Here is a 22,048-nt window from a genome sequence, read left to right as displayed (position 1 = left end):
AAAGAAGAGAAAAGTAGAGAAAAGAAAAGAAAAGAAAAGAAAAGAAAAGAAAAGAAAAGAAAAAGGATGCAGTGAATATCTTTTGTCATGCTAAGGGTATGCCCTGCTCCTCAATAATATTGAGGGTGTATAATAAGATTTAAAAAAAAACAAAAAACAAAATTTGGGGCACTTGGGTGGCTCAGTCAGTTAAATTGTTGCCTTTGGCTCAAGTCATGATCCCAGGGTCCTGGGATTGAGTCCCGCACTCGGCTCCCTGCTCCTTGCTTGGTGGGGAGCCTGCTTCTCCCTCTCCTTCTGCCGCTCCCCCTACTTGTGCTCTCTCTCTCTCTCTGTCAGATAAATAAATAAAATCTTAAATAAATAAATAAATAAAGCAAAATTCAGTTGTTGACAAAGTACAATATTTTCCCAGTATAAAAATTAAGCAGTAAAATCATAGTGAATATGGAACCAATGACCATTTTTTTCAATAAAATATCTATTAATAATGCAGTTTTATTCAAGGATATAAAGTGTCACGTACTCTATGAGTTATCTATTGTGGCATAAGAAAATACCTCAAAACTTTAGTAGCTTAAAACAACAAACATTTATTATCTCACATTTTCTGTAGGTCAGGTACTTGATGGGTTGCTTAATTTTGTGTTTCTGGCTCAGAGTGTACAACGAAGTTCCAGTTAGGATGTCAGCCAGGGCTGCAGTCATCCAAAGGCTGGACTGGGGCCAGAAGATCCATTTCTAAGTTCACACATGTGGATGTTGACAGTGGCCTCAGTTCATCCCCATGTGGGCCTCTCTATGGGACTTCTTAAATGTCCTTACTACACAACAGCTGGCTTTTCCCAGAGTGAGCAATCCAAGAGAGAGAGCAGCCAGGAAGCCACGGCACCTTTTCTGACTTAGTTTCCCTATTTGCACACTGTCAATTCTGCATTTCTTCTATTCATTTGAAATGAAAAGTAACTCCAGCCCACACTCAAGGATAGGGGAATTAGGCTTCACCTAACAATTCCATTTGGAAGAGAATGTCAAGGACTTTGTAAACATATTTTAAATGACCACACACATTTACAACATTGCTGGAAAGTGGCTTAAATTTATTATTAAAACCATCTTTTAATAGAAACCCAAAATTCTCTCCATAAGTCATTACCAGGGCTTAATTAGATTTCAGGCTAGTGTTCTGTCCAGTAGACTTGCCGCATCTCTGAAGCACCAAAAATTTTCAGACCTTCTGATTAGCACAGGTGGTCTGCATTTATATTCAGACAACTTTATACAATCCATTTTGTTTGACCAATCAATAAGACAACTCTCTCAGCAGTCAGGCCAGCTAATAAATAAATAAATAAATGTGCTTAAATTGAAAACCAAATAGGGGGGTGCCTGGGTGGTTCGGTTGGTTGGGCGTCTGCCTTCGGGGTCCTGGGATTGGGGTCCCATGTCGGGTCCCTTGCTTGGCAGGGAGCCTGCTTCTCCCTCTGCCCCTCCCCCTGCTTGTGCTCTCTCTCTCTCTCTCTCTCTCAAATAAATGAAATCTTAAAAAAAAATCATTTAAAAAAAAAGAAAACCAAGTAGGGTCTTTTTGTTGAATTTCATGTAAAAAATTTTGAAAAATGTTGATGAAAAACTATTTCTGTTACATGATATACTCTTTTTTCTTCCATAAATGAAGAGAGGATGGCCGTGTTCCTATCACAGCTCAAGCTGCCAGCAGCAATGTTGGCTGCTCAAGCTCATGGGAGGCCTGGTCCACCAGGAAAGGATGGATTACCTGGGCCACCAGGAGACCCTGGACCCCAAGGTAAATCTCCAAGTATAATATTTGTTTAGAACATGCTATTCACAGTTAAAGCAAATATATATGTACATACATATATATGTGTATATATGTACACATACATATATATATATAATGATTAATACAGAGTATCTTACTCATATTTGGGACATTCTATAAGTTGATTTTTAACTATTACGACTTCAAGCTTAAAACTGGCTAATAATTACATGCTACTCTAAATGTATTTTAATAATATTTGTTATAAGAATAACTGCAACAATAATGGCTTATATGTCATTACTTTGTGGGAATCAGGGTTGTTTATGCCTCCCTACTGATGTAATTTGACAACAAGAATCATCTTAGTATCTTGAAGAAGCTGAGGAGTCTTAAGAGATGCCACTACAGTAGTGATTTAGGTCCAAGTAAAATTTTGAGAAATTTTAGAATCCTTCCCATATGGTTTCAAAAATTTTTAAAGCAAAACTTTACTTAAATTGGCAAAAAGTTATTGTTCCACTGATGACAACTTGACAGAAGATGTGATTTTGAGGATAGCTTGACTAAAGTAAGCCAGCAAGGTCATTTTCTAGAAATCTGGTTAGCAATCAGCAGAGAAACCAAACAGACCCTGGTTTAGAGGACTCACAACTCTGACAAGGAAATATTAAATCCAGTAAATACATAGCATGAAAGATAAAACCAGAGCAACTCCTTTTGATGTGGTAACATTGAGGAGCTCAAGGGTCCTCCTTGAAATAATCAAAAGTTTGTATAAAGGAAAAGACAGAGAGTGAACATCAAAATTGCAAGAGAATACCTCTATGCAGAGAATTATTTTTCTTTCACAAGTTCACTGTCCTTCCTACAAGCCTGGTTTTCCATAGGAAGTACCCAAGTGACTGACAGGCCCTTCCTTCTCTGAAAGAACAACTATCTCCAATCACAGGGTCTGTTAGAGTCTTACCCTTTAGTCACAGCTGACAAGGCTTTCGGTTTAGTTAGCATGATGTAGAACAACAGAAACATCATTCTAGTTCACCTAAACCAAACAGTATATTCTACCTTTCCCTGAGATCATAGAGAAGTTTGGCTGATAGTTGGAAGAAAATGTGTAGGAACGGGTATAGCCTTCTGTGTGTACATGGTTGTGTAGAAGGTAGTTAATTATTATCTTCCACTAGTTGAGTCTGTTCTGAAATCAGAGTCTATGAATCTGAAACAAAGAGATTGCAGGCTCATCTAAAGATGGATGATGCCTCAAACTACGTGAAGGATAAGAACTGTTAACACCAATAGCAGAAAAAAATATGGACTGAAGCTTCAAATAGCTGTTCAGAGAGGACAAGAACAGTGGGGAAATCAGGATTATCAAGGAAAATAGTTCTAGAACTGGAGTCACCTGTCCATACAAACTCCGGGCTCCAGACTCCCTCCCCATGTAGGGAAGGCCCATCTGGAAGGCTCTCAGTCAGAGGCAATGCCAAGACAGCCATATTAGTGAAGCTTTTGGTAAAAGACTATTCACCACTCAATTTATCTTCGGTTTTGTGAAAGATTTCTGTGGGATTTGTCTGTTTGCTTAAGAAATCTTCCAGACTACTTCTACTCCTGATAAGACTTTTTAACTCAATTCTTGAATTGGAAAGACTTCCTTATATGATTTCCAACTTTTTAAAAACCAGTGTTTGGTAAAATTGACAAAGCTTGTGCTCGCTCTGGCAGCATGACATATGCTAAAATTGACAAAACTTTAGTCCCGCCATGGAGTTTCTAACAGATGTATCTTTGAGTCCAACTCAGTTAGCTGTCTCTTCAACTTTCATATGATAGCTCCTTTCTAGTATTTGTTAAATTTGCCAGAAAGGCCGTGGAAAAATAAAAACCTACATAAAATGGGGTCCATTTTTAAGGAATATTTGCCTGTAGTCACGCTATGCTGGTAAAGCCACCAAGCAATCTTGTACAAAAGAAAATAAGAGGCTGCTATTTGATTTTTGGTGCCTCTCCAAGAGTTCACAAGTAATTGAAGGGTTTGTCTGTGGTAGAGAAATAGACAGGATGTGTTCAGAAGATAAAGTTATGCATATAGGCTCCAAGTTTTGCTCTGCCTGACTTAAAAGTTTTCTCCAAAAGGAAAGAAACAAAATGCATATAAAACTGTTACCCTAGTGTCCACTGCAGACGTCAGATGCTGTTGGCTGAATTAGTCCTCTTCGTGACACAGCATGATTGAGTTTGAGAAAAGATTGAAGTGAGAAAAGCAGCACAGAAAGGGAAAGAAAGTGTGGGCACCGAGCCTGGCGCAGCATGTCCTGCCCACTCATGGATTCTGTTTGATGGTGGCTCTTCTGAAATTTCTAAGAGATTTTTTTTCCAGTGTTTATTAGGAAAGAAATCCACTTTCATCTAAAAAGTGGTTTGTATTGAAATGTGTACTATAGAAGGAGTCCTTTATTATCTTATTATCTTAAGAGCAGGACAGAAATTTAAAGGCGTCTCATAAGTTTCCGGTGCAATCCTGAGAAGCAGGAGACCTGCAGAGAGTGATGAGAACATTGATGCGAGATTAATATCAGCACTCAATCCTAGTTGAGAAAGGGAGGTACTGCTCCTACCAAGATTCTGACAATGAAACCTTGGATCGTCTTTCAGTGGCCTTGTCTTCATTTGATGAAAATAGAAACCACTGTGATTCTGAGTTGAGCCACTTCATTTGCATTTTCCCTGAAGTCCCAAAGGGGGTGATCGTTGACATCTTTTTTAAATTCAAAAGCATTTCTAGACAACTTTATATTTTAACCATCCCGTGGGTTTCTGGCTATTGCCTTCCCTCCACAGTGAGAGAACTTTCCTTGGTGTTCATTCCCACCTCGGATCTGCAGCGTAGGTTCTGATGGCTTGTGCGGCGGGGGTGAGCAGGAAGGTGCCACACTAGGATCAAAGAAGCCCAGTGGCATGATGCAGCTGGGTTTCCATATATACACGAGCGAGGCGGATCTTCCCATCAGCTCTGATCCTCTTGGATGAGTTTTATGAGAAAGAACTTTATTTAAAATTTTTCCAAACACAACTGATTCTCCACCTCTGAAAATTCTGAAGAGCAGATGCTACCCTTGAAAGCCCTGTTTCAGAAAGAACCCCGCCCACAGAGTAGATGTGGAATTAGTAGCGGAAGACAGATCCAGTCATTCCATGTGTCCTCCACCCATTTTGAAAGGACATTATTGGGAATGGTGGTTCCTACTTTTGAACTCTTAAAGTTCGGCTGTTATTGATTTATAATGAAGAAAGCCTTCTGTTCTTTGTAAGCCAGTGCCCCATAGGGTAGTTCATGTGACTGATACGGATCTGACCTGGCACACTGGTTGGTGGTAAGGGCCTTAGGAAACAGGAGGCATGTGTGTCCACCATGACTGAGGCGCATGACAGCCCGTCAGTGGGCTGGGCCACAGGAGGCTAAACAACTTGTGACGTGTGCCACAGGCCCCACTCCCCCAAGCAAGAACCATCCCTCCCCAAGTGCTGGAAACCCTCCTTTCATGGCCATTTTGTCCAGTATGCAGATAGATGCCCTGAATTGCAGTTTGAAAGTAAATCCCTGGGGTCAAAACAGAAATCTGTCTACACTGTCTACAGAAAGTACATCCAGTCTGCCATCTAAAACACTCCAACAAGCACCAAGTTTCTTTAATGACTAGGACATTACTAGTCAGATGCTATAGATTAGGACATCACTGTGGTTTTCTTTCCCCACCTAAGCTACAGGATATCAAACTGTCACCCTGCATCCTTATAGGCCATAGAAATACATGTCCATTGATGGGTAGACCTGCCTTTTATTCTATTCCAAATTTCAAGACAGGCCTACCCTACCCAAAGGGGTGAAAAGCTTAATTCTAGAAAATGGGAAAGCTCTTACTGATTTTACTAGCATTCTTATCTGAAGTTTTGTTGTGAAGCAATTATAAAATAAGACCCTATGGCTTTATGGCAGCCTTCCTAAGGAATTAGCTTGAGGCCTTATTAGGAAAATTGAGAGTAAAATCTCTCATGTGCTTGTACAATTCAACAGCAATAGTAGGTAGTTATTAACCTAATGAACTGAGAGCTTTGTACAAATAAATCATTATATTTGACAGGAGAAATGTAAATGTTACCCTATTCTGCAAATATGTGAATTACTGTTTCTTGTTTTGTGATACCATATGCACTGAAATCCACATGGAATAATAAATTTTTGCATTATATTAAAATCTGAGAACTGAATTTGAGTATATAAGTTTTAGCAGATACCGTCTCCATTTGGAATTGTGTTACAGTCTTGTTAATCCACTTGATAATCGAAAGTTCATACACCTTTTGCTTTTTTTCTTTCTTCCTCATTTTTTAGCCTATGATCTCAAGCACTTACTGAGATAGCTTGAGGGTCAACTTTATAATTTTTCATAATCGTTGGACCTGGGTTGAACTATCAAATATACCTCATGTAACACATGTTATTTTACTGCAGAAATGTTTAAATAATGGAATTGGAAGGGTGCTTTCAAATGACCCTAAATATAAGCATTTTTCCTTGTTCACACAAGTTAAATGAAAGTCACTTATGTAAAAGAAATTCTGGTAATATTTTGAATTTGAATATGTATCAATTTCTGATATCCATGCCACATGTTCAAACCACTATTGTCTCTAAAATCTAGGATTATATTGAATATCTGTAACAGTCTTCAAGTATAAATGTGTGAAAATTTCTCCCTGGATATACTTCCAATATGCACCTCAAAATATATTTCCTGAATGTATATGCTTTTTTCCCACTATTTTCCTATTTATGATCAGGTCACAACTCTAAACTAAAAAAAATAATGGTGTGGTGATCCCATTGCTGATATTATTTTAATTATAAGATATGTATTATATGGTCAAGTAAAAATGAAGATTGGCAACCCCAAAACTGATGTCTAATTCTCAACAATAATGGGAAATCATTTTTCTTACATTCTGCTCATAGAAAACATTAAAATTTCTTCTCTTATCATGTTCTGCAGTAATAACACACCTTTACAGAAAGGCACTACTAAGTCAGGACCTACTTCTACTGAGATGCTCTCCTGATTATCTCTGTTGGGTGTTTGCATGTTTCTGCATCACTGCTTTGTTCATTCTGGACAAGGTGTAGTCTTTAAGCTGCTGTCTAAATATGAAAAGTTGGAAATTAAACTCTATTTACCATCACCATGAAACTCTTAGAGCCACAAAACCTTTTTATCAAACAGAATCTTACATGGATGCCAATAGATAAAACACAGATCAAAAGTGTTATATGCTTTATATTTTTTATTTGCAATTTTATCTCTTTTAAGTATCATTGACACACAATGTTACATTAGTTTCAGGTGTACAACATAGTGATTAACAAGTCTATGCATTATGCTGTGCTCACCACGAGTGTAGCTCCCATCTGTGACCATACAACACTATTACAATATCACCGACTATACTCACTATGCTGTACCTTTTATTCCCGTGATTTATTCATTCCATAGCAGGAAGCCTGTATCTCCCACTCCCCTTCACCCATTTTCCCCATTCCACCATCCCCTCTAGCAACCATCAGTTGGCTCTCGGTATTTGTAGGTCTGATTCTGCTTTTGTTTGTTCATTTATTCACTTGTTTTGTTTTTTAGATTCTACATATAAGTGAAGTCATATGGTATATTTCTTTTTGCTTTTTTAAAAGCAGAGATAAGGGCTCCCAGAGGCAAAAACTACTCTGCACTTGTCTAACTCAGGTGACAACAAGCATATTCAAGAATAAGAATGATTTTATCTTAAAATGTATACAGATCTTAGACCTAATTCATTTTGGCTAAAGGATCTTAAATTGATGAAGTGAGCTTAGATGAATCCCTCAACCTCCTTGCTTTCTAGCATTGTTGAAGCACCTCGTCCTTTGGAGTTACGAACTGCCATGTTAAACCATGGCCTTGGTGGTTTAACTTTCCTTGGAAGGGATGTACTGTTGATGTAGTCAGTGATTTGAACAAAGACCTGATTTGTCCTCTCCTGACTTCTGAGATGGATGGCTTTCCATATACTCACACTCTTGCTGTCATTTATTAAAATCATGAATTTTTGTTCCTTTCATTCCCTTTAATTCTTGGACTAAGGTCCAGATTCTTGTCATATCATCTTGTCCTCATACTAAGCAGAACTCTGGCAGTATACTTCTTACATTGAGCCTGTATCTAGCGTCCAGTCAGAATTCCAACTGGAGAGGGTTCACGCACCTTGTCATAGCTCTTTGAAAGATGATATGAATGATTGATTTGAGTTACTTAGGTGTCATTTTTCAGGGTCAAAAAATCTCACTATCAGTAGTTTGACTAGTTGGAACTTTTATGGTAGCTGCATATTTCTAAGATCCTCATTGCATATTGACCCTAATCTGATATGTAAGCCTAATGTGATTATAATGCAAAACAGATAGCTACTATGCTGTTTATGTTAAGTGAAGGAATAACATAAAATACATAGTATGGATTAAGAACATGATTGTTGCCCGTGCTCTGTTGCCACAGAACACTCTTACTTCTTGTGTCTTTCTTTTTATGTACCCCTCATTTAGGCTACCGAGGACAGAAGGGAGAAAGAGGGGAGCCTGGAATTGGGCTTCCAGGGAGTCCGGGTCTCCCTGGGACTTCAGGTAATAGTGATATTATCTTCACAACACAAGCAAGCCTCTAAAAACAGGAACTGCATCTTCTCGCCTGTGGCCCTTATGTGTTGCTACAGGTGAAGTTGAATGACCCATGTTGGTTGGAGTGAGGGAGGAAGAGCCATATGTGATCTGCATTCTGATGGGGGTCTTTTATTTCATTAGCTCCGGGTTTGCCAGGCTCACCAGGTGCCCCAGGTCCCCAGGGCCCCCCAGGACCTAGTGGAAGATGTAATCCAGAAGATTGCCTCTATCCCGTGTCTCATGCCCGTCAGCGGACAGGTGGGAAATAAACACACCTGGGGAAGACTTGACATTGAGCTACCTTAATACTCTCAAACCCTCATGATATATGGGTGGCTTTTTTTTTTTTGGTTTTTGTTTTTGGTAGGCCAGACATTAAAAGCAACAATTGGAATCCTATTCCTATAGTAATTGGGATAGCAGCATTTTCAGCTTTTCCCAAATTCATTCCATATGTTTTGCTTCACCATTACTATGATTTTTATTCAGGATCTTCTATGAACTAAGCAAGCAGATCTTGTCATTAGTTCTTCTTCAAGATGAAATTACATCTTATGATTTAGTAGGCTGATGGTGATGTACATTTTCTAGACTTATCAACTTGTATTTGGCCTTTGATTTCTGAATTTTAAAGTTCCAGACTTCAAGTTTTCTTGGAGTTTAAATTTACCATCATTGCTAAAAATTTCAACTTCTTTGACATAGTGCATTGCTCCTGCTCAATGTTTTTTGATGACTCTTATAGCTGAAGATTTCTTATACCATCCTATGTCCATCCTGCTTATGCAGAGAAATAGATAGGCAATAAGAGCTTCACTTCATAACTCATTTTGGAAAAAAAAAAAAACCCAGGAGGCTATTTTATCAGGGAGCCCAAAACCCACCATAGCCAACAACTGAAATGATTTTGTTAATTCTGTATAATGAGCTCAGTTCAAAGCAATCACCACCGGCATGAACATGTGCTGCATGAAGAGGGGAACAAAGTCCAATTGTACAAGAGTCCCACAAGAAAAGCCCAACACTGCAGTCTCTTTGCTGATTTTCTCATTTGGCAAACAGAAGGCAGTTTTCCCTAACAGGTGTTTGATGGCGGGGGCATCAAGCTGTCTTTGGTACCTTTGAAGCTTACATGGCCTAGCAAGGTCTTGGGGTCCTGGTATCCATTATCCTTCTGGCTGGATCACTCTGATTTTAAGACAAGAACTGGCCATCAGAACAAAGGATAGCAACTGGGAAAGAGACCCCTTGATCTAGAAGATGAAGGTGTTGTGCCTGCAGATGCATATCGAGGAGGTGAAGCCCAAAAGCTCTTACGGAGAAAGAGTATTCTCGAGAAACAGGGCAGCCAAGGAAAGCCACGGGACCGGATATGCAAGTAGCGCTCAGACCAAAGAGTTAGCACTAACTTCAGGGGAAAAAAACAGGCACTGTGCAGACAGCGTCTTCTGACGGGGAACGAAAGTACAGTGATCACCAACCCAGTTGCTTACTACGGTATTTTTATTGCCTAACTGTACATTATTTTGAGAAGGTGAAAACACCTGACTTTCTAAAACATTGGGCACGAGGATGTTGCTGAAATCTAAGCAGTGGGTCCCACAGATGCGGTGAGTGTACGGCCCAGAGCCCTCCTGCCGGAAATGAGGAGGCCCCACCTCTTCAAAGAGCAGCGCAGATTCCAATCTGGTTAGAACAGGCTACAATGGTTGCTTTTATTTGTTCATTGGAAAACGGATTTGGAAAGACAAGCCCACTGAAATTGGAACAAGCTGTGAACAGAGTTGTGTAGGGAGGCTTTTGTTCAAATGCACCCATGATTTGAACTGGTTTTCATTAGAGATGAACGAACTGCTGGTCAGGTCTTGTCAACGTGGCTGTGTGCACACACAACCATTTAGTTATTTCATATTGAATTATGTTGTATATTTCAATTCCAAGTTTGTTTCTTTTATTCTCTAAGGTTATTTATTTCCAATGTTTTTAACTTTAAATTGATTTTCTTCTTCAATTTTCCTTCCTGTGCAATACCTACCATGGTGCTGTGTTTTAGATTACACAATTGGAATATGCATATGCATTTTCTTAGTAAAATGATAAATTATGCCTCCCAAAAATGTACAGAGATCCAAAATCTGGTGCTATGTGTATATCTTGAGCTTTTAATTTGTTGAACTTTAATTTTTTGAATTTTCTGAAAGCTTACAACTCATCTGCCACTCCTTAATTTACTTGAACTTATCATGACGCTATACATTTTATATGTTTTCAAAGATTATTTTTTCATATTAATTAGTAGGTTGTTTATCCTTTTGCCTCTTTGCTAATCCAGAAGTACTTATTTTAGCGTGTTCATGTTCTCATGAACATTTTTGCTGCTGGTGATCAGTGTATTTTTCCTTGTTTTCTTTGAGTCTTATATACCCATAAAAAGACTCTGTTCATTTTCTCATTTTATAACTTATGTTCATTTTAATTCCACAGAATATGTCATGCATCCTTTCTTACAAATTGTATATTTAGGAACCTTTCTTTGTCTAAATTCCATTAACTGCTGGGCTGGTTTATTCCTGTTCCAAGAATTTGGATTTATTCAGGTGATTTAAGGGGGATGGGGAATGTCACGTTCTATGATGCATATGACAAAACAGAGCTCATTGATTCAAGCTCATTTGTTATAACTGACATATATGACTTAATCTACCTTTGGCATGAGTAGAAAAATGGGCCTGTGTCCACATGGAATGAGCTCTTCTCACCCTGCTTAACATTTACTTTCCAACACTTGCTCTTGTCTCACATGATCTGCAGCCAACAGCAATGAGAAAGCCTGAGCTCAGCTAACACAACACCAAATAAAGTGGACATTTGGCAGTTGCCTAATTCCCTTACTATCAAGGAAGTGGATAATTAAGGCCCTGAAGTAGGGTGGGAAATTTTCCCCTCCATAATTTGGTGGTGGCAAACTTTGTTGTATCATTTTATTCCATTCCGAAGCATTTGTTTACTTTCAGAGAGATGTCAGTAGTGTCCACAGCAGGGAAGAAGAATTATCAAATTTCCTGAATTCTCTCTTATTTGGACTCCAGAATAATTATAGGCCATGATGACAATTAGTAATTAAAACTGGGTTTGCCCTATATAAGTATGTTTGGATTCCAGTCTAACAATTTGTACCAAGATCAGTTAACACTTTCAGATAGAAATCTTTCTATGCAAAGAATAAGATGTGACTTCAATTAATATTCATAGCCTTTAGAATCTAAAGAAGAAGGAAGAATAATTCATGAGTTTGTTCATTGTTCTTTCCTGTTGAAGACATTAACCACTTCTTCCCGACCATAAGAGAAACACTACCAGTCTTAAACTTTGAAATTTTTCACTATGTGATCACAGTAATTTAATTAATAACTTTAAAGTAACACCATACGCTATTTCTATATTTCATGACATTGGTGAAACTAAAAATTTTGTCACTTACAGAGCTTAAGTAATTACCTTAAGATTTGTTGTAAAAATGTCATTTGGTGTTTGCATTATAAAATATTTTTTATGAATATGTTTTAGGAGTTAAATAAGACTTAGCTTTTCTGCAGTCTTTCTCATGTTGAGAACCTGTGATATACCTCCTTTGTCCACAAGATGGTGTATAAAGCAATTTGAATCAGAAGAACTGAACAGACTTGCAGAAATACAAGGCTACAAGTTTAGTGGACAACTAAATCAGACCCTTGCCTTTGCACTTATTTTTTTTATTTTTGTAAATAATTTCTTATTAATTTGTGTTTTGTTAATTTGTTTTAATTTATGTTCTTCCTCATTTTAAGTATCTTTATGAAGAAGGCACAATAACCTGTGATTCCTTGGCTGTTTCCATTTTATTTCTTAAGTGGACTTACATACCTGCCTAACTTGCAACTTTGCTATTGGTAACTTTATGTTATATACTACCCTCATATTTTGGTGATTAACATGAAAACATCTTAAGTATTCATCCTACTTTTTAGACAGGATACTCTCTTTTGATGGACAAGTAAAAAGCATTTAGCTTATCTCAAGAAGTAGACCATTTACAAAATTACACAATGTCTAAATCTCCATGTTTAAAGTACTTAAAATTTTTAAATTTAAAAATTAGATTTGTATAATGTTTCTATTTTCTAGAAATATATTGCTATTTACAAAAAAAAAGATAAGGAACACTGTTTGTCAAGTTACTATTTTAATTTTGCTAACAGAGGTAATAATACCCTGAAATTGAGAATTTCTAGGTTAAATTATATTCTTCAGTCTTTTCAATGAATTCTCAGAATCATTTTGCAGATTGGTTCATTGCTTTTGTTCTTTTTTTTTTTTCACATTTGCCTGTGTTCACTTTCTTAAGACATGTCAGTGTTTATTGTTCTTTCTTCCCAATGTTCTTTCTTAGAACTTTAGTGTTGAGGGACACACACACCCTCTCCCCACGCCACACTTTTTTTTTAACCCTTTCCTCTCACAGACTACACAGGCTTCTAGGAGGAGAAAATGAAGAAAAGAACTGAATTTCTACCTTTTATGCCTCAGTACTTCTAAGTGACTCAGCCCATTGAATTCATTTACTAGTTGTCTGGCAGTGGTAGCATGATTTCTGTTAATTTTTTTTAATTACTAGGAGACTCAGGAAACAAGACAAATGGATGTTTTCAGTTTTACTGTGTTGGGTAGCTGGAGTTATAATCCAAACATTTTCCTCAACAAAATCATGCCAGACTAACTGGTCAGTTTAAACTGAATGAAGAACCAGTTGAGCACAGAGAAAGCTCACTCAGACAAGCAGACCCAGAAGAGCAAAAACTTACCTCAAAGATAAGACAGGCTTATAAAACCAAAGCCAAGTCTAAGAAAATCTAAATGGAAAACATTTCATGTTCACATAATATAGTGAAGAGTGATACATGGTACAACTCAGGAGTTAGCTACTTACTTCATGAATTTGTCAAAAGTGAATACTAATAAAGTAGCAGATTTCATTAAACTTATGGGGTAGTTCACTAAGAATTAAGTTCATCAGAAGGGTGTGTGTCATTTGACCATAATAAGCTTATGGGTGTAAAGATGCTAATTAATTTACAATTTTTCATTTTACGGTATTATTTAAAGTATATTTTAGGGATAAATATTTTTCAGTGTATTGATGTATTTAAATTCAGATTGTTTTATGGCATATTTTATAACTATTTATTTTTAAAATAACATTTAGGGTATATTTTTTCCCCATTTTGTTTGTTCTCTACCTTACCTCATCCAACTACTTAAGATTTCATTGGACATAATCATGTTAAGTGGAATGGCACTAGTTTTATTCCAAATCTCACTTGGATATAATGCTTTGAGGCCTTGATTCCTATATGTCCACAATACATAATAAGCTTTTCGCTTATCTTAGCAATAAAGGATTTGACCCTAAATCAGGGAATTCTAAGGTGCAGTTATTAACACCATTTCTACTCTCTACCACTTCACCGTTTCTCATGGCTGAAGCTCCACACTTAGCTCCATTCTGGTAGGTCTCAGCCACAAAGATGCCCCCAAAGCACTCGCATACCAAACGTGAGCCACACAGATGTTCAGAAAACCTGTAACTTGGACTATTGCGGGGTTCATGTTTATACCATGCAGGAGATTATGCCTTTGCTTGTCACAGGAATCAGTGCTTAGCTCATAATAATTAAGTTTATTACCCATCTCCCTGGCAGCTCATAAAAAGCCTGGTCTGATGATTGTGGATAAGAATTACAAGCAGAAACAAAAGTCAGAGAACAATCCATCCTTTGCAGCTTTTGTCACACAAAAGTGATCTCCTCACTAAAATCATTTAAGACTCATTGGTATTAGAGGGGCCTGAGCAAGATAAGAAATATCACAGTTAACTTTTCTCATAAATGTAAGCTCTTACATCATTAATGATAAGGCAATAGGCAATAAGAAGTTAAATACATAGCATGTTTCCTTAACAGAATTAATCACATCAAAACATGCCCGTGGATTTACATGTCTGTTTAGACTGGGAAATGATTTACATAGGTCTTAACTATTCTCATCTTCAGGTCTCCTTGTGATATAAGATTTCAATTAAATTAACCAGGTGCTCTCTATGGAATATTCTCAAGTCTTTTCACACACAGATCTTCAACGTGGAGGCCAAAGACTAATGCAAATAAATCTTAAAAAGAAAGTTTCTTGGAGCCAGTTTCCCTCATTTGTTCTCTCTCTAGTTAGTCTTAGAAAACTTGTTGGAGTCAAGAGTAAGATTTGGAAGCATGTTAAGGAGAAAGCATGGATTGCCATTTACAAAGACTAAAAATAATATCAGCGTCCTCTTTCTGATAACTGGATCTAACAAACAGATTACACTTCCCCTAGTTAATCATTTAAAGAGCATTTGAGCATGTGTATTTAGAGTCCTACATTGTAATGGTTAACAGATTGTGATTTAAGAGTTCCTGAGCCATATGTACTTAATACCACCATCCCAGATCACAAGCTCACTGAAAAGGGTTAAGTACACAAATGAAAAGGATTTGCTTTACTCAATGGGAAAAAAAGGACTTGACCTATATTTATTGAGCACAAATATTGTTTATTAAAGATATTTAAAACCATTTATGTCCATTGCAAAATTTGTAAATGGCAGAATCACTAGCTTGCTAGTATTTTTTTTCTCATTAGTACTTTTTCACTCCTTTTGCCAGGGCTAACAGAAAAAAAGCAACTTTCTTGATATTTGGTATGATTTTATGTATTTTTAGTGATCTTCTCTCTATAATGGCTTATTTGTAAACTCATAGATATTATATGCCAGAAACACTGTTGTAGCCAAAAAAATTAAATAATAGAGGTGATCTTCTAAAGTAGGGATTCTAGCTTATTTCAGGTGGCAAATAAATCAGATTTTACTAATGATGTTTAAGAATAGCAATATTCGTTTAGACAGTTGGATATATAAAGTGTCTATAATCAAATCAATCATGTAACTGATAGGACTACTAGTTCATACTCTTCTGCTAGACAGAAGTCAATTATCCCAAACCATGCCAGTGAATTTATGTGCTCAGTCAACCTTGGAAGTGATTTCCATAGTTCTTAACCAACCTGTCAGATGTTTGGGATGAAAATCATATCATAATGCCATAGAAGCACTGACTAGAAATAAAGCAGTGATCATTTGCCCTTGAGTAATATGCCAGTTTCTAACCAGCCTTAATTATTCACACACTCTTCTCTCAGTGAGTGCTCTAGGTGGCACTTCACCCAACTTTTAAAAATATCTCAAGGAGGTTTGGAACTTTCTGTTTTGCTAGAGAGAGATTTGGCTTAATTAAATATTTATCAACTCTCATTGGAGAGGATTTGTTGGATGCTTTTCTTTGCAATTTCTCAGTCAAGTATTAATGGCTTCTGTAAACTATTTCACTTAACTGAATTTACAATGGATTGTTCCCACCATTTGGAATGTACTAGTTTTGCATAATCTATTTGTAAGTGGTTGTTTCCAGTATTGCTTATGGTATCCGTGGGACTTGCTGTACAGCCTTTCATATATCAGGTTTGTAAAACAGTTGAATGAACTGTTCTTTGAAATTTTATTTTTTAAAAATTTTCTTATGAATACAACATAGAACTGGGAAACATATTTATTTGGTTATCTAATTTTTCTTTTGTTGTATTTGATGTCACTCCAGTTAAAATAAAACCATCTTTGTGGAAAGACAAGGCCGTTTCTTTGCATTTATTTGGTTAAATATTGCAGTACCTAAAAAGGTTTGCCATTTATATAAAGATCATTTTAAGTAGTTAGAATGGATGTCTCTATTTCCAAAAATTATCTATTCTACATGAAGGAAAACATCCTTTTCAGTGTGTGTAAATGGCATTCATTTATGCAGCCAAGTTGGAATCATTCTCCTGAAGCACAATCCATGCTCAAAGCACAGAACTAGATACTCTGAGCAGTTTTAAAGAAATCCAAATGCAGGGAGAGGGGAGGCGTGCCCGGATGGCTCATTCGGTAGAGTATGCGACTCTTGATCTTGGGTCATGAGTTCAAGGCCCATGTTGGATGTGGAGATTACTTAAATAAATAAATAAATCCTTTTAAAAACTTAAAGAAATCCAAATACAAATTAAATAATGATTGATTTGGCCAAATAGGCCTAAAATTTTCAAATGTATAGCAAGTACACAAAAGAAAAAAACCTGGTATCAAAGATCCTATTAGGGCTCACTCCCCCTTGACTTGAGATAACTGAATTCCATAAACCAACTGGAGATATTGACTGTTTTGAGCACTGTGCTATGCCCCTGGGAGAAGTTACTACAACATAAAATTAATATATTAAGTCTGATCAATAGTTGATAGAAATGTCAATAAAATAGCCAGTCAGTGTGACTATGTAAATAGTAAGAAAGTGCTTGAGCAGTCGGGCAATACCTATCCTATTGATAAGAATACAGTGCTTTAGCTGAGCTGTCGTTATAAAATGTCTACGAAAAATGGTGAAACATAAATCATTTTTGCAGCAGTGAAGTTCTGAATAGGAAGGAGCTAACCACTGAAACAAAAGCAGTGGTTCCTAACCTAGAAACCAAGTCTGAAATGAAGTCTGAAATAGTCTGCCAACATGTTTGTACAGACGCACTCATGTGTTTTTCTGGGATGATGGCCCCATAGCTTTCATTAAAATTTCAAAAAGGTCCTTGAAGCTCTCCTGCACACTGCACACATACACACAAAGAACTTCTATCCCCAGGGTAACACGCCCTAGGGAACAGGAAAGGTTTTTTTAATTTCTCCACAGAGAAAAAGCACTACTATCATAAACATGCCTATAGAAATACCAGTAACTAGAAATTTTTCAATGTATCTAAATAAGTTCAGTGACTTCATTGAACATGATTATTCATAAGAAAACATGCAAGAGATTAAGAAACCAAATTTATTTCTTCTTTGGTACAACCAGGGATGTTACCTCAAACCTTGAAAATAAATAACCTCATTAAAACTTATGAATGTCAGGATATTAAAATTCCTTCTTTGCTTCACATAGAAGAGCTCAAAACATTAATGGGTTTGGGATACAGTACAGTTCAACAAAAATCCAGGCTGACTACAAAAACCAACACGTGATGTAAGGAAATCATTGTGGACGGCTCCCGAGAGGACACAATGCCGGGCGTTTTAAGCACCAGTTCTAGTGACTACAGTGAGGTTTCTTCCTCACTGGTCTGATAATCCTCTGTACAACCGAAACAGTAATCTGAGAACAACATCTAAATAAAAAAGGAAAAGAACTACTCCAGCTAAGGAAAACCAAACAGTCGTCCTTCTTTATTGGCACAGCAGCCCACGACGGGTCACACATGTACAGCGCGCTAAAGTTCAACATCCCCGGAATAGGATTATAAATTTATTTAAAGGGAGGGTTTGGGGGTTTTGTTTTTGTCTTTATCTGATGACTCTCCTGTCTCCCCTCCAAGGGAAAAGCAAGAGAATTTATTGAATAGCACCATTGTTTTAAATTTGTCATCAAGACTTATGTAATAACGTTGATGGTAATGCATCGTTGTCTCTTGCCTCAGCTTCGGTGGTGTTTCTCCTCCATGCTCCTTTGCCAGGCATGGTTTATGCAGACAGCCACATGGCACTAAGCTTTTCACTGATCGGGACCTTTGATAAATGCCCGTTGCCCAGCCTGCAGGGTGCAGGAGGCTGGCTCGCAAAACCCAGGAGGGCCAGGAGGGCCCGGGGGGCCAGGTACCCCGGGAATTCCTGCCACCCCTGGGGGGCCTCGCTCGCCATCCCGGCCATTCCTCCCGTAGCTGGCAGGACCTGGTTCACCTGAAACATAAACGATTGCACATGTGAACAGGAGAACCCCGAAGGCTGTGAGCTGGCTGAAGGCCCCGGACTCCCTCCCCCAGCCCAGCTGGGTACACACAGGGCCTTAGTAAGTGCTTTTGGAAAGGATGGATGAAGATCAATGATGATGATGATGATAAAATTCCTTTGCTGGACTTGGGTTTCTTAGAAATTAAAAATGGAAGGAGGCCTCAGCATCTCCAGTACGGTAGCCTCTAGCCACATGTCTATTGAGCACTGAAATGTGGCTAAGTCAAATTGGGATGAACTGTAAGAGTGTAAAACACACCTGGACTTTGAAAAATTAAAATATATTTCATTAATAATTTTTGTTCTTATTACATGATAAAATGATAATATTTTGCACGCAATGGGTTAAACTGTATTATTAAAATTAATTTCACCTGATTCTCTTGACGTTGATAATGTGGCTACTAGCAGATTTAAAATTATGCACACAAGTCTCCTTGTGGCTCACACTGTATTTCTCCAGTGGCGTCATCCCTAATAGGTGATCTGTCCCCAGACAGGGAGTACAAGTGTAGCTCAGTGGTTAGAAGCATAGAATTTAGAGACAGACAGCTCTAAGTTCTTGCTCTGCCATTTGTGAATAGGGTGACATTAGCAAGTCACTAAACGTTCAGTTTCTTCATCTCCAAGATGGGACGATACCTTCCTTAAAACTAAATTCCATGCCTGAAAGCATCTAATAAATAGGGGCTATTATGATTATGAGGATATCACTGATGGATGTCTTAGAAGCCTGTGCAATGCACCTACAAACTTCCCAGATGTTTTCTCATCAGGGGTTCACCCCTACGTGAATTGTGTCATGGCCTGAGTTCCTTGGGAGCATTTTCTCCCTCTGTCATGTTCAAAGGTTGTTTGGTCACCCCATGGTACTCTGAAGCAGAGTACCCCATAACAGAGAGGAATTTCTGCTGAATGTTTACGCACCCCATCATACCAGCAGTGTTTTCGCACTATTAGCGTAAAGATGGCAGGAAAAAACCGGTATGAGACAAATTGTATACGCCATGATGATATAGTTTATATCACAGAGATCCTCATTCCATCTCAGCCATCCTGCCTCGGCCATTCAGCCAGACGGCGAACATGTTCAGTTATGTATTTACTTAGATTTACTTTCCTTCTCTCTCAGTGATTTTAGTTTTCTTTTTCTATTTTCGTGGTCTTATTACACGTGTCTTTTATTGGTCTTACTAGAGCGGTCTGGTCTTATTAAGTCGTCTTATTACATATATCTCACATATTTTCATTTATTTTAGATTTTATTTATTTATTTGACAGAGAGAGCACGAGCACAAGTAGGCAGAGCGGCAGGCAGAGGGAGAGGGAGAAGCAGGCTGTCTGCGGAGCGGGGAGCCCGACAGGGGACTGGATCTCAGGACCTGGGATCATGACCTGAGCCGAAGGCAGACACTAACAGACCAAGCCACCCAGGCGTCCTCTCACATACTTTTAGAAGGAAGATAGATTAGAGATCTTATTTTGTATGTAAGATCTCATTCTTCCTGTGATTCTCTCAATTAGATCCACACACAGCAAGATAGAACAACATATTATTAAGTTTTAAGAGAATAATTATCTTTGATTCTATCCATCTCAAGGCTGTAGATAAGCAGAGATGTAAGTAATTTCCCCTAATATATCCCATAAGCCTCCATTTAACTATATTAAGTTGTAGTGAAGCAGATGATTGTGTTTTCCTCTAAAGACCAGGCCCCTGCAAAAGTCTTTCCCTAATCAAGAGCACCTATAAATAAGCCTCTAGCAGAGCCTCTTCCGGTCTCCTGATACAAGCAGTTGTTCAAAGTTGCTCTTTTAAGGTTTAAAAGCTAGGCCAGATAAAGGGGTACATAAAGGGTAACTTTCATAACCTTAGGAGCGGCACTATTCCCATGGAGACATACCAGGTCTGCCTTCACAAAATCAAATCAAGATGAAGAGGAGAAAAATGCCCAAAGGAGAGGTCACAAGCCAAATGACCCCAGAGGCAAAGCGGGTAAGGCAGATTCGCGAACAGAGGGGAGCCTATGAGCCAACCCCTATTTTTGTAAATAGTTCTATTAGAACAGAGCCATGGCCGTTCACATGCATATTGCCAACGGCTGCTTTTTAAGGGCAGAGTTGTATAACCACCACGGAGCCCGCAGGGCACACAGATCCAAAAACTCCGGTCTTTTACAGAAAAAGTTTGCTGGCCCTTAAGGTAGTAAGGAAATGCCCTGCAGTCTTTACGAGAAGAAAACTGATATAATGAGAACTCCCCATCGGTGGTAGGGAGGCAACAGGGAGGACGGAGGCCTGGGGCAGCTCGGCTCCCTCCCGCCAACAGCTGCGACGAGTGAAGATGCACCGGAGCCTGCAGAACCTCTGCTAATTGTCAAGGAAAGTTAGAAGCTGCATTCTTGAATAGGTCTCTCCGTTTCTACATGTTACCAACTAATTCAAATTTTTATTGAACATTTGTACAGCCAGCCTCCTGCCTAAAACCTTAAACTTAAGGGAATTTATTCTCTACTACACAACAATATGAGCAGAAGGAAAGGGGTGCCTGGGTGGCTCAGTCGTTTTTGTCTGCCTTCGGCTCAGGTCATGGTCCCAGGGTCCTGGGATCGAGTCCCGCATCGGGCTCCCTGCTCAGCGGGAAGCCTGCTTCTCCCTCTACCTCTGCTGCCTCTCTGCCTACTTGTGCTCTCTCTCTGTCAAATAAGTAAAATCTTTAAACAATTTTTTTTTTTTTTTTTTTTTTTTTTTTTTTTTTTTTTTTTACTTTATCTGGGGCGTCTGGGTGGCTCAGTCGTAAAGCGTCTGCCTTCGGGTCAGGTCCCTTCCCCGCTACTCTAACCCAGCCGTATTTCCATACCCACTGAGGAGCTAATTCTGCCGAGGTGTGTGCGCGATTGCACGTGCGCGGGCCGGCATGTGTGGGTGGGAGGGTGTCTTTTGTTTAATTCTTTGCACCTGAATTGACTAGGGAGTAAAAAGAGGCACAATAACCAAGAGTAGTACTGGTTCTTCTGGAGCTCTATCATAAGAAACTAAAGATATTTTTTCTGAGGTTTTGTCCTGTAGGAATGACCAGAGGAAAAAAAAAACCAGCCGTCAAATAACAGATCATCATCAATTTCTGGTGAGTCCGCACCCTGGGCATTTACTCTCAAATGTTACTGTTTAGGATGTAATTTTAGGGTGACACTGTCACAGTCCAAGTCACTGAAGAAGTCCAGCTGTTGCCTTAGCGAGTATCTATAAACTACCCTCCAACTCTTCAGAAGAAAACAGATCTGAAGTGTTTTAATTCTGCTTTGTCTGCCTCGTGGGTCTGTTAGCTGCACTAACTAGCTAATGATTACACAGTTTTCTGAAATTTCAAGGACCTAGAAAAACGTTACGGCCAAATATTTCGTTATTTTTTAAAATGAATGTCTATGTCATTCTCTGTGCGAACACTAGAGGGTAGTCATGTTACATTGATGGAGACCAGTCCCCGCTGGAACATTCTGAAGGATCGAATAACATGCCGCAGAGTGAAAGGGACTGTGTATAAAGGCCTTAAAAAAAAAAAAGGCTGAAAGTAATTTTCAGCATT

The 22,048-nt window shown here is 38.4% G+C and overlaps 2 protein-coding genes across 2 annotated transcripts in view; one reads left to right on the top strand and one right to left on the bottom strand.

The window, feature by feature from the left end:
* COL19A1 (collagen type XIX alpha 1 chain) overlaps positions 1–9,223 on the top strand; it is a 325,436-nt gene extending 316,213 nt beyond the window's left edge. The window contains exons 49-51 of the mRNA XM_027602614.1: positions 1,679–1,807; positions 8,418–8,495; positions 8,673–9,223. Of these exons, the coding sequence (XP_027458415.1) occupies positions 1,679–1,807; positions 8,418–8,495; positions 8,673–8,800 (335 nt within the window). The 3' untranslated portion in view covers positions 8,801–9,223. The remainder of the gene's footprint in view (positions 1–1,678; positions 1,808–8,417; positions 8,496–8,672) is intronic.
* An 8,319-nt stretch (positions 9,224–17,542) lies between these two features.
* COL9A1 (collagen type IX alpha 1 chain) overlaps positions 17,543–22,048 on the bottom strand; it is a 92,593-nt gene continuing 88,087 nt past the window's right edge. Inside the window, exon 38 of the mRNA XM_027602658.2 lies at positions 17,543–18,411. Coding sequence (XP_027458459.1) covers positions 18,227–18,411 — 185 coding nt within the window. The 3' untranslated portion in view covers positions 17,543–18,226. The remainder of the gene's footprint in view (positions 18,412–22,048) is intronic.

The sequence above is a fragment of the Zalophus californianus genome, chromosome 7 (assembly GCF_009762305.2).
Source record: "Zalophus californianus isolate mZalCal1 chromosome 7, mZalCal1.pri.v2, whole genome shotgun sequence".
Classification (NCBI taxonomy): domain Eukaryota; kingdom Metazoa; phylum Chordata; class Mammalia; order Carnivora; family Otariidae; genus Zalophus; species Zalophus californianus.
This window is presented reverse-complemented; position numbering and strand designations above follow the sequence as displayed.